The 16,413-nt window shown below is 45.8% G+C and overlaps 1 protein-coding gene across 3 annotated transcripts; it reads right to left on the bottom strand.

Annotated features, from left to right (window-relative positions):
• Positions 1 to 587: 587 nt before the first annotated feature.
• On the bottom strand, positions 588 to 13,567 carry eif4h (eukaryotic translation initiation factor 4h). Of its 3 annotated transcripts, XM_063493556.1 has the most exons (8): positions 13,449 to 13,567; positions 5,776 to 5,963; positions 5,629 to 5,693; positions 5,451 to 5,547; positions 4,269 to 4,379; positions 3,671 to 3,817; positions 2,979 to 3,094; positions 588 to 1,131 (listed from the first exon to the last, which is right to left on the bottom strand). In XM_063493556.1, the coding sequence occupies exons 1-8, from the start codon at positions 13,511 to 13,513 to the stop codon at positions 1,126 to 1,128; spliced, it is 795 nt and encodes a 264-aa protein (XP_063349626.1). In that variant the 5' UTR covers positions 13,514 to 13,567; the 3' UTR covers positions 588 to 1,125. The 3 variants fall into 3 exon arrangements, with proteins under 3 accessions (XP_063349626.1, XP_063349627.1, XP_063349628.1); XM_063493557.1 differs by having other exon boundaries at positions 588 to 3,094; positions 4,296 to 4,379; XM_063493558.1 differs by lacking the exon at positions 4,269 to 4,379.
• Positions 13,568 to 16,413: the final 2,846 nt, after the last annotated feature.

Here is a 16,413-nt window from a genome sequence, read left to right as displayed (position 1 = left end):
TGTGGACCATCACTGGTGAGTTCCTTGCAGTAGCTCCTCCCACACCCACTGATGTCAGCGGTTCCAACATTGGTCCCAGTCTTCAATCTGGCGAACATGAACAGAAATAGGAGCGCCGCTGGCTCAGCGAGGCCTCTGAGCTCCCAGAACAAACCCTTTACTCTCAGAGCCAACCTGCCACTTCATACTGACGTCCAGTTATAGTACCGAGACCTTCTGGCTTTCTAAACCTGTCCAGCGAGTTCAGTTTGTCCCAGGTGACCTTTCATCAGATTGTAAATGAAACATCTGAAGTCAGGATACCTTTAGAAATGAGTGAAACCGCTTTAGATGTTGAACAAACTTTCTAAGAGCCCACCCACATCTACAAAGACCCTCAGCAAGGTCCTGCAGCATCTCCAGACCCACCTCCAGCAGGTGTGTGATGTCACCACTGTGCAACGACTGAAGGAAGAGGAGCTCCAATCAGGTGCTGGAGAGATGTACCTGATGAAGGTGTAAACTGTGGTCATGTTTAACATTAACGTCGGTCACCGCAGCAGGAGCTGCTCGTCAGAGCGACACAGACAAACAGAGGCAAAACAGAACGAGCTTTATTCTTTATTCTTCTTTCATTTGGAAGAAAAATAAAAATGTAATGAGGAATCAATCTCCCGCCTCCCCCACCCTGAAATTAAACACATTCGGGTTGGTATGAGGATGAAGATGAAGACAGTTTTATTGCCATAAACTCAAGGAAAGGAAAGTTCTAACAGTTGTTTATTCAGAAATGTTTCTGCATTTTACCTCCAAGAAAAACAAAAAAAAACACACATGATGTCAAAGCGACGCAGACCCACACCTGAAAGCTTTCACCTGGGCCGGGTTTACAGCCAGTTTCCTGTCGGGCCACAGAGAAACACACAGAAGTTACAGGTTCCAGACCAAAGCCCCATCTTTATTGTACACAATCAACTTTACAACAATTTATCGGTGGACGCTGGCGTCTGACCCACACTGAAACCACCAAACAGCACAAAAAAAGAAAAAAAGAAAAAAAAGCTTTCGGTTTCTTCTGTTCTGTCGGCAATGCGGCGTGCTAGCGCCACCGTCTGGTTGGGATCTGTGGTGGCGGCTTTAAATGACTCAGTGCTGTAATCAAAGACAGATGGAAGGAGAAAAAAAGAGGGAAGAGATGAAAAAGGGGAGCAAAGGAAGGGAAAAATAAAAGTTAAGAAAAACACTTTGAACTTTTTTGTCCTCCCTGTTTTTTATGAATGAAAATCGTCTTCCTGGATTCGAGGGACCGTTTACAGTCCAGAACGTTTTCACTGCTTTAGCTGCCGTCAGTGATTTAACCTCGCTCAGTGCAAGTAAGACAGCGCAGTCAAAGCTCTGATATCATCTTTTACAAAGTACAGAGACTAATGGAGGCTTCTCACAGATTTTGGAGTGTGGTGGGCCTGAACAGGAAACATCAGAGCACATGGGGCCGCCTGACGGCGTTAAAGCAGTAACAGTTCTGCACATATAGTTTATGAAGCTCGAGAACACGCCTACACATTTAGTCTCAATGAGCCTGTAAAAAAAACCTGTGAATCGAACAAACGGAGACAGAATCAATAGAGACCGGGCTCAATGTCTTCACTTATTTCTGCTGTCGTTGCTGTTGGTGGTCAAACTTCTCTTACAACATTTCCTTAAAATTTTCACCAACATTAAATAAAAGCTGGTAGATTTTTTTTCCTACAAAAATATGAAGCCGTTCCTGAGAGAACAGTTCATAATCATTCAACTCATAATAAGGCGAACGGTGACTCAGAGCTAATGTTTCAGGAAAAGTTAAAAATCAAACGGGAAGAGCTAAAAAAAAAAAAAAAATAGATACAATTAAATTAAAAAAATATATATAAAAGTTTTCAGTGTGGATCAACAGACCAATCAGAAAAGATTCCCTTCTGTGTGTTCAGTGTGGGAGGCATTGTTAAAGCTGATTGGACAGGACACTGCCACATCGCTGCAAACCCGACAGAACACAGCCAATCAGAGGAGCCTTTTCAAACTGTGCTGCATTCAGGGTCTGTTCTTCCACAGTCATAAATCAGGAAAACTAGTAGGATTTAATGATTCCCGAGGAGCCGTCTCCTGCACCTGAATGCACCGTTTTTTGATTTTTCATGTAAAATTCTGCAGACAGTGAATGCAGCACCTGTCTCTGCTAGCAGAGCATCATGGGAACAGAAGTCTAAAGCTTTTTAGTAGTTTACTTATTTCATCAAGTGGGTCTGCTGTAGACACCTGAGTGGGCGGAGCTTGCCGAGAGCCAGGCATTAAACCCCACCCACCCAGGACCAACTAACCAACTAACTAAACCAACAAAAGACACCAAAGATTAAAAAAAACAACTAAAGTGGGGGACATTTTCAACCAATCAGAGTGAGGGGGCAGGGCTGTAGTTCAACAACTATAAAATACAAAAAAGAAACACTAAAAGACTTTACAGGTTTAACCTCCGAGCTTCTTTCTGTTGGAGTAAATGTGGGCAACCGTTGACCCAGAAGAAGATGGGGCGGGGCTACAGGACAAAGCGGGTATGACATCACAGAAAGCAGAGGTGGCGGAGAGGGGGCGGGGCAGAGAAACCCAAAGACGGAACATGCATTGACGAGCTGCTCGCCGTGTTGTGTTTACAGGTTTATTACTGATCAGAGTGTCAGAGTGCGATTCGTCTTTATTCCCACTAAGAATAAATATTCTGCTCAAACTGAACTCAAACAGGAAGAATAAGAAGAAGAAGAAGAGGAGGAGGGCGGCGTCCGCTCACTCGCTCGCTAGCTGGCTGTCTGCCAGGAAGGACTAACTGTGGCGTCTAAATCACCCCGTTTGGCGTTTCTTGGTTAAAGTTCGCTCTCGCCCCCTAACCTCCTTCTCCCCCCGCCCCCCTCCCTCCCTATGGCCGTGCGGCCTTCAGTCTCTTATGGTTTTTCTTTTGATATCACCTCCTCTCGCGGCTTTGCTCCGCCGAAGATGGCGGAGTTGGGGTTGGCAACCTGGTTGAGCGGCTCAGAGACGGTCCGAGGCTTCAGCTGCAGCCGAGGCCGCTGTGCGCGCTCCTCTGCAACAGACACATAAGAACAGACAGTCAGTGCACGCCGGGGAACTTCCTGTTTTAAATCAACAGACATACTTCCAATCAGGAAAAATCTTCCAATCAGGAAAAATCTTCAAAGTTTTAAACTGGGGCTTTTTTCCAGAGGAACATTTCTATAACAAGCAGGAAACACTCTTCTTTCTAAACCCTGTGTGGGACACTCCCAGGAGGAAGCAAAGCTGGCCACCAGGGGGAGCCTCTAGAAACACAGGTATGTGCACATGTTATGCTGATGTCACGCTGCTGTGTTCTCTGCTCAGTGTGTCAGCTGTACGCCTCACTGGCTAACCGGATGATCATCCACTCAGGATTCTGTTACTGCGATGACCCCTCCTACTCTCTCTGCCTTCCTTCCTCTTCCTGGTTTTGTGCGACAGGCAGGTCCTAAGATGTACACACCTGTTAGCACCTGGCTAATTGTTTTCTTTGTATTATCTGTGTCACAGTCACTGCTGATACAGCGCTGCCATATTTTAGCAAACCTAATCCACCTGTGTCAGATCGTTGCTGAAAAGGTTAAAAAACAGGAAGTCATGTCACCTTCAGACGGTTCCCTGAAGTCTGTCGTTCCTCCGCGTGGGGGTCCATCTCTGTAGCGACCCATCCCTGCACCTCCACCCCTTCTGTCACTAGGGCGACTGCCACCGCCTCGACTCCGCCCCCCCATGTAGTCATCATCTCTAAAACCTGCAGAGAGACAGGTGAGCAGACAGACGAGCACACAGGTGAGTGTTCAGATAGACGGCCACAGGCGCCCTGAAAGAGTCCCAGACCTGGAAATGAATATGAGATGGTTGAGGTGAAGGGCATGATGGGGGAAAACAGGGTGTGTCCAGCAGCTTCAGGAGGCAGAGCCAGACACTAGTTACCACTTCCTGTTTGGTGTGTTAGCCTCTAACATTAGTCTCCCTTACTGGTCAATCATGCCTCACCACCAGAGCAATAATCATAATATGACCTCACATCATATAAATAAACAGAGAGCAGTGCACATCTGCAAAGGTCGTCTAAATATTAGTTTGTTTAGTTTTACTGCTTTAAAAAAGTTTGGAGGGTGAGGAAATTTTCCTGCCGTCCCATTGGCCGCAGCCCAGCTGGCAGTGCTCTGATTGGCCGCTGGAACGCGATGCTGTCCAACCTGAGCTGCTGAACTCTCTGACCGCACCTCCTCCTGGCTGGTCGTAGAAGTCCTCACGGGAGTCGCGTCCTCCTCCTCCTCCTCTGGGAGCGCCTCGAGAGCCTCCTCGTCCTGCAGAGGACACGGGGCAGTTTAACACTGAGGGGGGAGGGGGGAGAGGAGGAGAGGAATTGAAAAGAAAGAAAACAGAGGAGGTGGCAGCACCTCCTGCTGGGAGGGGCTACACTAGAGAGGCGAAGCTTGTTAGTGGTCCATCAGCCAATCGGAGTTAGAGAGAAGCAGCAGCAGCAGTACTCTGAACACTGAAGAAGGTGAAAGGTCAGCAGGAGGAGACGTCAGGTGGCCTCCACCTACCTGCAGGTGACTATGAACAGCAGGGAGGTGAAAGGAAAAGGGGAGGTGTCTGTGGAGGTGAGGATGAAGAAATGAAGCATGAAAGATGAAGAGTCCTCCTCCTCAGAGTCACACGGCAACATCAAACATGCTTCGTCTGCATTTCCTTGAAGGCTGGACTTAAATCTGAATCAGATTCAACCGGCGCCCGCTTCCAGACAGCGCCTCCAGCACACGTCAGGACCTCTCCCCTCTTTTCCTAAGCCCTCATCACTTATCCTAACCACCTTTTCTTGGCCTTGATCAAGGAAACATGGTTGGGAACAGGAGCCAGGAGGTCTTCTTGTAAGTATCAGGGAGGTCCCAGCACCAGGTGACCTCCCTGATACATTACAGTTTGGGGCGTGCCGCGAGCAGACCCCGCCTCCCGATAGCTTAACTTGTTCAACTTTATTCATAAAGCACAAAATTACAACAGCAGCAGGTCCCAGACGAGAACCGGACAATAAATCAGAGGAAACACCAACAAACACTTGAAGCTTCTACTAACGTCTGCTGGAGCTATTGTTTGGGAATGGGCGCCATCAAGCGGGGATGCCCTGTCCTGCGTCCTTAACTGACCAATCAGCACAGACTAGCAGAACACTGATGATTTATGGGCAACTCAGCTGCAGAAAAATGTTTTGGTAAAGAATTTGGTGAAAACTATTTTAGCCGTCTTTTGCTCCAGGTCACTGAGGAGCATCTCAGAGCTTTCCCGTTTCTAAAAGCACGCCTTATTTTCTCTGGGATTTAACTCCAGCCTGGAAACCCTCCTACCACATTAACGCTCTTCTTCTCTGCTCGTACCTCTACCGTCGTCTTTCCTGAAGCCGAAGCCGCCGCCTCCTCGTTCTTGCCTTCGTCCCTCTGCGATGTCCACCCTCAGTGACCTTTCACCTAATAACTGCAGGTCAGAGCTCCTGTCAGACAAGACAGCAGCGTGGCAGAACCAGAAAACGTCGGGTTTATCAAATCAGATACTCACGGCGCCGTCGTATGTCAAAGCTTCTTTTAGAGATTCCAAATCGTCAAATTCAACATAACAAAAACCTGAAAGAGACACAAACAGTCAGAAAGGAAGTTTCACCCGAGGCAAACTTCATCATCCCCGACACCCACACCCCCTCCGAACCTTTGAACTTGTCTGTCTCTTTGTCTCTGACCAATCGGACGCTGCGGATGTTGAGCTCTTTGAAGATGATGTCGATGTCTCCCTGCACCGTGTTGAACGGCAGGTTTCCCACGTACGCCGTGAACGGAGGCTCTGTCGGCAGCTCCTTCTGCTTCCTGGGGCCTCCGGGACCGCTGCCGCCACGGGGCCTGATGGGAGGGGGGACAGAGGATCGTCAGACAGGGACACAAGTAAAGAGGATTGTGGGATGTAGAGTTTAGACTGGACCAAAGTTAAAGACAACAACACTCAACACGTTAAGCTCACTGGTCTTCCACACTGGGTGTGCTCGCTTTGGAGTCTAAACAGGAAATGGCGGGGACAGAAACACCTAAAAGCTGCAATCAGCCCCGTGATGCGTTCCCAATGACATTATGAGCTCGTTCACGGCCGTTTTGTGAAATGGAATGAGAGCCTGACAAATCAGACGATGCTGTCGGACGACACTGGCTCTCTGTCGATCTCTATAATGAAAATGATCAATAAATGAAGATTAAAAAAAAGAGACCAGAGAAACATCCTGAGTGTAAACAAGTAAATAAATTACTACACATAACAAATGTTGGAAATCTGTCTGAAAGGAAAAACGATCAGCTGATATCCAAATACTGTAGTTTGATGAACGATCAGAAATAATCTCACAATCTGCCAGAGTTAAACTTTACATTTTACATGTGTTTTTTTAAGCATTTCAAGTTGCTATGCATCAATGCAACCCTTATATGTCAAACTTTAATAATATGTTTGTAAAATGTCCACAGTAATTACATTATTTAATAAGTGGAATAAGCCAATAAGAAATATCAAAATTGTAAGAAAGAAAAGTTGCACACAATAGTTTCCAACCACAGGAAATGTATTTTGAGTCTTCATAATTTCATTTTTGAGACTCATTTTTATAAACTGGAGCAAAATGACAAACAAGGCATCAAAATAAACTGTTTCCAGTATTCCAGCTAGGGCTGCTCGATTATGGCAAAAATGATAATCACGATTATTTTCACTGAAATTGAGATCTCGATTATTTGACGATATTTATTTAACAATAACAATGTATTGAATCCTCTGTGTGAGGATCTAAACGTATTCTACGCTAGATTCGACACAGCGAACACCACGAGACCGGACAGTGTGCGCACCGCGGATGACGTCAGTGCGCACACTGTGTCTGAGGAGGATGTGCGGAAGTGCTTCAGGAGGGTGAACGCACGCAAAGCTACTGGTCCGGACGGGATTCCCGGCCGCGTCCTCAAGTCATGCGCGGCTCAGCTGGCTGGAGTGTTTACACACATCTTCAACCTTTCCCTCTCTCTGTCTGTAGTCCCAGCCTGCTTCAAAATGGCCACCATCGTCCCTGTACCCAAATCCTCCACCATCTCCTCATTGAACGACTGGCGACCCGTAGCCCTGACCCCCATCGTGAGCAAATGCTTCGAGAAGCTGGTCAGGGACTTCATCTGCTCTGCACTACCCGACTCACTGGACCCTCTACAGTTCGCATACCGCCACAACAGGTCCACTGATGATGCCATAGCCCTGACACTCCATGCTGCCCTGTCACACCTGGAGAAGAGAGACACGTATGTGAGAATGCTGTTTGTAGATTACAGCTCAGCATTCAACACCATCGTTCCCTCGAAGCTGGACAGGAAACTGCAGGATCTAGGACTGAGCAGCTCCCTCTGCAGCTGGATCCTTAACTTCCTGTCTGACAGACGCCAAGTGGTCAGACTGGGCAGCACCACCTCATCCCCCATCACACTGAACACTGGTGCTCCACAGGGGTGTGTACTGAGCCCTCTCCTGTACTCACTCTACACCTACGACTGCACGGCCATTAGAAACTACAACATCATTGTGAAGTTTGCGGACGACACTACAGTGGTGGGTCTTATCACCAACGGTGATGAGACGGCCTACAGGGAGGAGGTCAGCGCCCTGACCCACTGGTGTCAAGACAACCATCTCACCCTCAACGTCGCAAAGACAAAGGAGTTGATAGTGGACTTCCGGAGGTGCAGAGAAGTACACACCCCCATCACCATCAACGGCGCCGCTGTGGAGAGAGTGAGCAGCTTCCGCTTCCTTGGTGTACATCTGGCTGAGGATCTTACGTGGTCAGTACACATAAACAAAACAGTGAAGAAGGCGCAGCAGCGCCTCTTCTTTCTCAGGAGACTGAAAAGATTCGGCATGAGCCCCCGCATCCTCAGGACCTTCTATCGCTGTGCCATTGAGAGCATCCTCACTGGATGCACCACCACCTGGTACAGCAACAGCACCGCTCACAACCGCAAAGCTCTCCAGAGAGTAGTGCGGTGTGCTGAACGGATAATTGGAGGTGAGCTTCCCTCCCTCCAAGACATCTACAGGAAGCGGTGCCTGAGGAAAGCGGGGAGGATCATCAAGGACTCCAGTCACCCCAGCCATAAACTGTTCAGACTACTTCCATCAGGAAGGAGGTTCTGCAGCATCCGGTCCCGTACCAGCAGACTGAGAGACAGCTTTTTCCATCAGGCCATCAGACTGCTGAACACGTCATAGACACCTCACCCTCACTACTGGAACTTCAACATTATGCACTCCATACTGTACATTAATGCCACTGTTTTGCACATGTCAACTACCAACCTCTGTATATTTTATATATTTATTTTATTGTTTACTCTATTTCATTTGTAAAATATGTATACACACTCACATACACACACACACATACACACACACACACGTAGAGAAACATATTTAGTATACACATCCAGTAATGCATATACTCTTATATATTGTACATATATTTATTACTTTCAGATTTAGCCATTCTTATATTTTGCTTTTTTTTACGTTATTGTATTTTTGCACAACTCTGTTGCTTGTGAAGCTCGCACACAAGAATTTCACTCACTGTACCAGTGTACCTGCACATGTGACGTGACAATAAAAGTGATTTGATTTTGATTTGAATAATGGCTTTAAAGATGTCAAAAAATAATATAAAATAGCGTGCAAATACTGATAACAGTGCAAATGTTTGCAATATAAAAAATAAATGAAAAATGTAAACATCTAAGCTTAGTGAACTTCAAAATACTGCATAATACTGGTTGTTCACTGTGTTAATTGAGCAGTGGTCTTTGGCGAGGAAAACGTTACCGCGTTTGTTATCTCCTTGTGTCTCTGGGAGCTGCTGGGATATTTAGTCGCGTTGTACAGGGGAGCGTGAATGGAAGTCTGTGAGGATGAAGCAGGTGTTGTCAAGAGTTTTTTCTCTATGTTCCTTCATTGTTTGATCGTATGTCACTTTGTGAGCGGTCTTCAAATGATTGAATAAATTTGTAGTGTTGCTCTGTGGTGCAGCTACGACACCGTAGCAAAGTTTCCACACTATGTCTCATTGATCCACGTCTGACTCCGCGAACCCAAAATGTTTCCACACCACTTAAGTCGTTTTACCTCTCTTTTCAACCAACGGCATTCTTTCTTCAGCAGCCATTATCCTCTCCTCACCAAATAACTTCTGCTTAGCTTTCCGAGCTTTTCGAGCTTCCCTCGGGTCCTCTTAATTGTTGTGACGCGTGTTCGAAACGCAGAGAGGTGCGCTCGATTTGCCACACGGAGCAGCGCGAGAGGAGGAGCTAATAATCGGCTCAGTCATTTTTAATGATCGTTGAAAGCCCAGATCGTAATCACGATTAAAATTCGATTAATAAGCAGCCCTAATTCCAGCTTTGATAGGCTTTGGAGGAGGAAAAAAAAACTACAGTTCCTGCAAAAATGACATCACTTCCTGTTTTCACAGCTAACTTATGCTCTAACTAGAGCTGGGCGATAGAACGATAACGATATGTATTGCGAAATAACTTTTTCTCGATAGAAAAATTAAACTATTGCGATAGGCCTCATCTCTCTGGTCCTCTTAAAAAAAACCCAAACAAACAGCCAATCCAAATTAAGTAGCGCAGAGCCGAACCAATCACAGCCGCAGCGTCACGTCACGTGACTTGTTACGTACAGCACAAGTGCCAAGCCGCACATGTGTATTTGTTTTTGCAGCCGGGCTGCCCAGGTAATGGAGGAAATGAGTTTGCCGACTAGAGAAAAATCAACCGAGAGCGTGAGCGAAGGTTACCGAAGAAAAAACAATGATGGTTCCAATGCCCGAGAGATTGTCGAACGGAAGGGCCATAGAAGTTCCGTAGTGTGAAGGTATTTCGGCTATTTCAAGTCTGACAAAAAACAGAGTAGCGCGCACTGTAAATTGTGCCAAAAGCAAGTCTGGAAAGACAATAAACCGGTGCATGCTCAATCTCTGACTGAAAGCGCTAATTCGTCATTCGGCTTTTGTCAGACTAAAGTAACTGTTTGAAAAGCTAAGCTATACAACAAGGAGAGATTGAGAATTTCCTTTTAGTTCTCATTTATTTTGATATTGACAAAAGTTAGTCAATTTTGTCTGTTCTTCTGTAAAACAAACTAAGATTTATTTTTAGAATTAATATTTTGTTTCTAAGTGGAATTGACAATTTAGTAGTCTGTTTTGTTTGTTTTATTTTGAAACTTAAACGCTTTAGCGGCTGCCTTTTGTGTAGTTTGCAATATTTGCCTTTATTTATCTGAAACTGAAGTCTGATGTTCCTTAAGTACATCTACCCTGTTGAACTTATTATGGGAAATAAATATTTAAATCAAAACAAGCTGCTGATTATTTCACATTTTACTTGTGAGCAACGGCACATTTAAATCTTACAAATATAGTTATTTGGCTTATATCGTGATATATATCGTTATCGCCTGAAATGAAAAAAACATATCGTGACATGAAAAAAATCTTATATCGCCCAGCTCTAGCTCTAACTTATCATTATAACGGGTAAATCTGCAGATTTCCACCAACTGAACAACAAAAAAAATCAAGGACTCATAATTGGAATTTATGACGCTTTGAAGGTTGGGAGTGGTGTGTTTATGATGCCGGTAAATCTGTGTCCTGCTGTTCTTATCAGGTAAAAAGACGTAAAAATGAGAGAATATTTCCATCTGCTTGACATGCTGCCGTGTGCCCGTCAGTGTAGATCTGTGTGTTTCAGAACAGGTGGTTTAACCCTCTGTAGCTGCTCAAACTTTGAAACAATTATAAACTACAAACCCGATTCAAAACTCTGAGCCACTTGGTTATCACTCTGCTGTGTGCTGCTCCACCCTGCTCCTGGATCACTGATGGAGGTCTGATGAAGCAGGAACACAGCCAGGAGCTTTGGCCGTGCAGTTTGGGGTTAAAATGTAGGAGCTGAGCAGCGCATCAGCCTGCTCTACATGAACAAAGTCAGCCAGCTTGGCTCCTGGTCGCTGCTATTTGGAGTTGATTTGCATCCATCGCTGACCGGTTGTTGTTGCTATGATACAGACGCGCAGCTAAAATCAGGTGTTGCATATAAAACATGCTGGCAAAGGAAAAGCACCGGCACTGTTTGAAGTGTTGTGGTTTGATCAAACTGAGGCTTTCTCAGACTGTTTGGCCTGACCACAGAAGGCCCGCCCACCCCCACAGGCCCACTATCAGCCTCCAGCACTCGTCCTAACACAGCAACTTCAAACTGAATACTGCAACACTTTATACTATGCAGCCACCACAAAAAGCCCTCAACATGAGTGATGACCTGACGACCTTTGGCCAGTAATAAAGCATTTCAGACAGGGTTCCCCTCTGAAGCTGAAACAGACCCTCACTGAGGAGCAGTTTTCTCACAGTGTTTCCACATTCACACATCAAAAGTGTTACCTCAAACTGCCTGCAGGAGTCGTTTAAACTGAAGGAAAAATTTGTGCTGCTCCCACACACCACCTTTTCTTCTTAAACACAGCAACAGCAGAGAAACTGATGAAGCCTTAAATGACTTGTTGCAGATTTTGTTACAGGCTGCCAGCAGCAGCATCTCCCTGTAGCAGGAATGCCAGCCGCATGCAGAACACCAGCCGCATGCAGAACACCACACCTTCTACTAGCTTTGGCTTTAAAATAAATGGGATATCTGGGAAACTGGGACTCGTTTTCACAGACACAGATTTATTATAAACAACAAATCTATTAATAGATGTTTGGTTCTTATAGATTCTGTTTAGCTTCTTTATGAACCAGTAAAAGTCTGACCTACTGACATGGAGCCAGCTGCTAAACTCTTGAAGCAACAGTCTGGATTCAGATCTGAAATCAGCCATCCAACACCCTCAAACAAAACTTCATGCAATCACAGTCTGCTCTGCCTCATTTTGGAGCCATCAGGAGATCATCCTAAAGAGAGTTATACATAAATCTTTCACTTATATTGCAAGAAATCCCCACAGACAGAGGTCCAATAACGTTCAGGACAGCAGTGCAGAGTGACTAGAAGAACAATCAAGACAACATCTGGAGCTCTGCTCCCTCCCTGCAGGACTACAGCGCCCCCCACTGTTTCAAACAGACAGGCTTCAACATGTGCCGACATGGACCTCGGTGCTCTGAGAAGATGCTCAAGCAGAAGCTAGCACAGTTTGATTTACCGGACATTACCTTCACCCAGTTCAGTCTGGTTTCTGTTTTATGTATTGTCTTTGCAGGGCTCAGCCACTCAATCAGCCCAGACTCCTTCAAACTCCATAGCCCACCCTGCTCCAATGGAAGCATGCAATGAGGGGAATTCCCTCCACTCCTAAAATATAGACTTCAGGCCCCATGTTCAGCCCCAACGTTTTCCCCTCTCATCAGATTCAGCTCCTGACAGAACAACTGATGAAGAAAAGCAACCCGTTAACGCTTCATCATTCTCTAAACTTTGATTAAAATTTGGTTTGGTGCTCACGAAGAAACAGAAATAAAGATTAATTGCTGAAACAATTAATCGACAAAAAATTAATCTCAGCAAACTTTCGGCAAACCCCGACCGTTTTCTGTTAATTCGTTCATAAAGTCAGTGATAAAGGAGAGAACATCAGTCCGATCTTCTCACAGGTGACTGCTGCCTGTACTGATGTTAAAGCTTTGTGTGCTGCAGACATCCTGAAGCCCCCTCCCTGCAGAAAAAAAATGACTGTTTTTTTAATCGTTTATCAGCAATCAGATAACAACACGCAGTGCCACAGAGCGGAAAACAGCCGCTAACCTGACGGTAAGCGCATCTACCGGCTCTAACCGACTCCCACCCTCAGCTCTGACTGCGACGTGGATGGATGTGCAGCAGGGGACACATGATGCAGCCATGCGGGCAGCCTGCAGCTCCGCCACCGCCTCCACCTTAACCTGCTGCGGCCTCCTTCCCCACCGCCTCACAGCCACACGCGCTGAGTGGGTATCTGTACCGCCAAGCTGCGGGGCGATCCACGCCACACTGGAGAGCCTGTTCTTACTGTCTACATCTAGCTAGCCGCTCGCTAACTGTTAGCATGTTAGCTACGAGACCGCGGTGTTTCCCGGCTGATATCTCCGGGATACCCTCACGCCTGCTCGGTCTGTTCAGTAACCGCGGGGCGTGTCGAGCTCCTGGGCCTACACAGCCTGCTCCCCTGACTCGAGGCGGACAGCAGCGGGAAACACGGCGACGGTCCGGTCGAGTTTGCTCTTCGGGGACACGACAAAGCTGCCGTGCACGGCGGAAACTCACCCTCTGCCGCCGCCGAAGCTGCCGTAGGCCCGGTCCCGTTCATCGTAGTTGTCGTAGTCCGCCATTACTGCTGCTTGTGTGTTGGAGGAGGAGGTCCTACACGTCACACGCACAGCGGGTTTAGCTGCCCGCAGAGCGCCTGACCGGTAATATCACAGACTAACTTCTTTTTTTTACTAATTATGTTTTTTTGAAGTCAGTTTGAAAAGAAATATTTATAATATAAGTAATGAAAACACAGCACGAACGTGGAAAACACACGAAACTAAATGGAATTGTTAAAATGAATGAAAAATACAAAGTAAACAATAGAAACAGTTGTTAAAATGTCATAATCCTGAAGCCAATAAATGTTTGGCCCATTGTTGCCTTTAGATCACACTAGTGATGGGAATTCCGGCTCTTTTTAGAGAACCGGCTCTTTCGGCTCAACTCACTAAAAAGAGCCGGCTCTTTCAGCTCCCAACCGGCTCTTCAGGTTGTTTTGTTGCTTTAATTAATTTATTATCAACAACAATATAAAATTATGCACAAAAGGAATTACTAATGTAAAAAAAAACCCATGGTTTTTAATATATGTTTATATATAAATATATATGGTGGCCCCTAGAGACAAAGCACGCACAAACTCCAAAACACATTGCTAGCGTTAACTGAACTTCCCAAACAGAGCTACCTGGATCACCTAAATTACACAATTGAAAGCATATGTGTATTGTTTGTGTATTTATACACAAACACTCATATATATTCAAATAATTAAAAAAAAAGTTCATTTACCTGTTACTACCACACACCAAATCCGGTCGTTGGTACTTGCTGGCTTGTGTAGCCACTAGGTAACAAAAGCTCAACACTGCTCATAGCATCCTGGAGCACTTCTGTTGTGTTTTGGACTTTGTATGTGATTCGGAGTTTGTACGTGTTTTGGAGTTTGTACGTGCTTTGTCTCTAGGAGCCACCGTAAATATACTTTTATTTATTCACTCCACATAAAATGTAATAAATAAATCATATAATACAAAAACAAACTATTCACATTTCAACTTTTAACTATTTAAATTTTCAGCGTTTTCCTTTTAAACAAATTTAAAGTGAAACAACACAAAACACTGCAAACCACAACACAATTAAATATAAATTAAAATATGAAAACAAAAAGAAGATGCACATTCTCTGTCATATGGGCCTGCATGAATAAACTTTCTGAATCCTTTATCATCCACAACTGAAAATAGTTGTGGATGATTACTACACCTTTCTAATGTGACGTTGTTGTCCCTGGCTCTCTTTCTCTCTCTCTCCCTCCCGCTCTGTTCCTGTCCTACTAAGAGTTTAACTACCGCCCCTCCCCCCTCTGCCCAGCGCAAAGCACAAGGCTCACGTGCGAAGTGAAGCGGAAAAAAGTGCGAGAGAGAGAGAGAGGATGAGAGACAGAAAAAAAAAACCCCATGGCTCCCAATAAGGAGCCGGCTTGCGTCGTTCACTTCAAAGAGTCGGCTCTAAGAGCCGTTTCGTTCACAACCGACACATCACTAGATCACACCACTGACTCCGTTTATATCACCTCACCAGAGCTCCACTATGTCCGATATGTCTGTCCCTCACGTAATTTACAAAATGTTAGCCCAGATGCTTCTCTGTCTGAGAAACTGATAAAACACACAAGGTCTTTGAGACAAAAGACCTTTTATCAAAAGTCTTTCTGTTCATAAGCAATACTGTATTTTTGGAGTAAACATATGAATAAAGCATCTACAGTTGTTGTCAGACGTCTTTGTCCACTCATTGTAATGTCAGAGTAATTTTGGACTTTTAATGATGTATTTGGCCTGTTCTTTTCCCAGGCTGGAATGATTGTACACTATACATCTTTAAATGTATTTTCGCTGTTCCACACAGGCGCAAAGTCAGACAAATACTTTAATATTTAAGTATGAGCCCAATGAGCTGAATGACTTCCGACCGGTGGCACTGACATCACATCTTATGAAGACTCTAGAGCGGCTCTTCCTCAGCCTCCTCCAACCACAGGTACAACATGCCCAGGACCCACTACAGTTCACCTACAAGGCGGATGTCGGAGTGGAGGATGCCATCCTGTACCTCCTACACAGAGCCCACTCACACCTGGACAAGGGTAAAGGCACGGTCAGGATCCTGTTTCTTGACTTTTCCAGTGCCTTTTATAGAATCCAGCCCCGTGTGCTCCAGGAGAAACTGAACAGGATGCAGGTGGACCCCTGCCTGGTCGCTTGGATCTCCGACTACCTCACTGACAGACCACAGTACGCCAGGCTGAAGGACATCATGTCTGACACTGTGGTCAGCAGCACCACAGGGAACTGTGCTGTCCCCTCTTCTCTTCACCCTGTACACCTCTGACTTCTGCTACAACTCTGAATTATGCCATATTCAGAAGTTTGCAGATGACACAGCCATCATGGGGTGTATCTGGGATGATCAGGAAGAGGAGTACAGGAGTCTGGTGAGGAACTTCGTCACATGGAGTCACACAAACCACCTGCAACTCAACATCTCAAAGTCCAAGGAACTGGTTGTGGACTTCGGGAGGTCCAGACCAGGTCCACTGCCGGTTCAGATAGAGGGAGAGGAGGTGGAGGTGGTCAACACATACAAGTACCTCAGGCTGGGGGTGGACAACAAACTGGACTGGTCATGCAACACGCAGCACCTGTATAAAAAGGCCAAAGCCGACTGTACTTCCTCAGGAGGCTGAGGTCTTTTAACATCTGCAGGAAGCTCCTGAGGATGTTTTATCAGTCGGTGGTTGCTGGAGTACTTTTCTATGCTGTGGTGTGCTGGGGGAGCAGCACAGCAAAGAAGGACTCATCCAGGCTGGAGAAACTGATCAGGAAGGCTGGCTCTGTGGTCGGCATGAAGCTGGACACTCTGGTGACAGTGGCAGAGAAAAGGACACTATGGACAAGGCTGGGCATCCTCT

Source organism: Pelmatolapia mariae, linkage group LG14 (assembly GCF_036321145.2).
Source record: "Pelmatolapia mariae isolate MD_Pm_ZW linkage group LG14, Pm_UMD_F_2, whole genome shotgun sequence".
Taxonomy (NCBI): Eukaryota; Metazoa; Chordata; class Actinopteri; order Cichliformes; family Cichlidae; genus Pelmatolapia; species Pelmatolapia mariae.
This window is presented reverse-complemented; position numbering and strand designations above follow the sequence as displayed.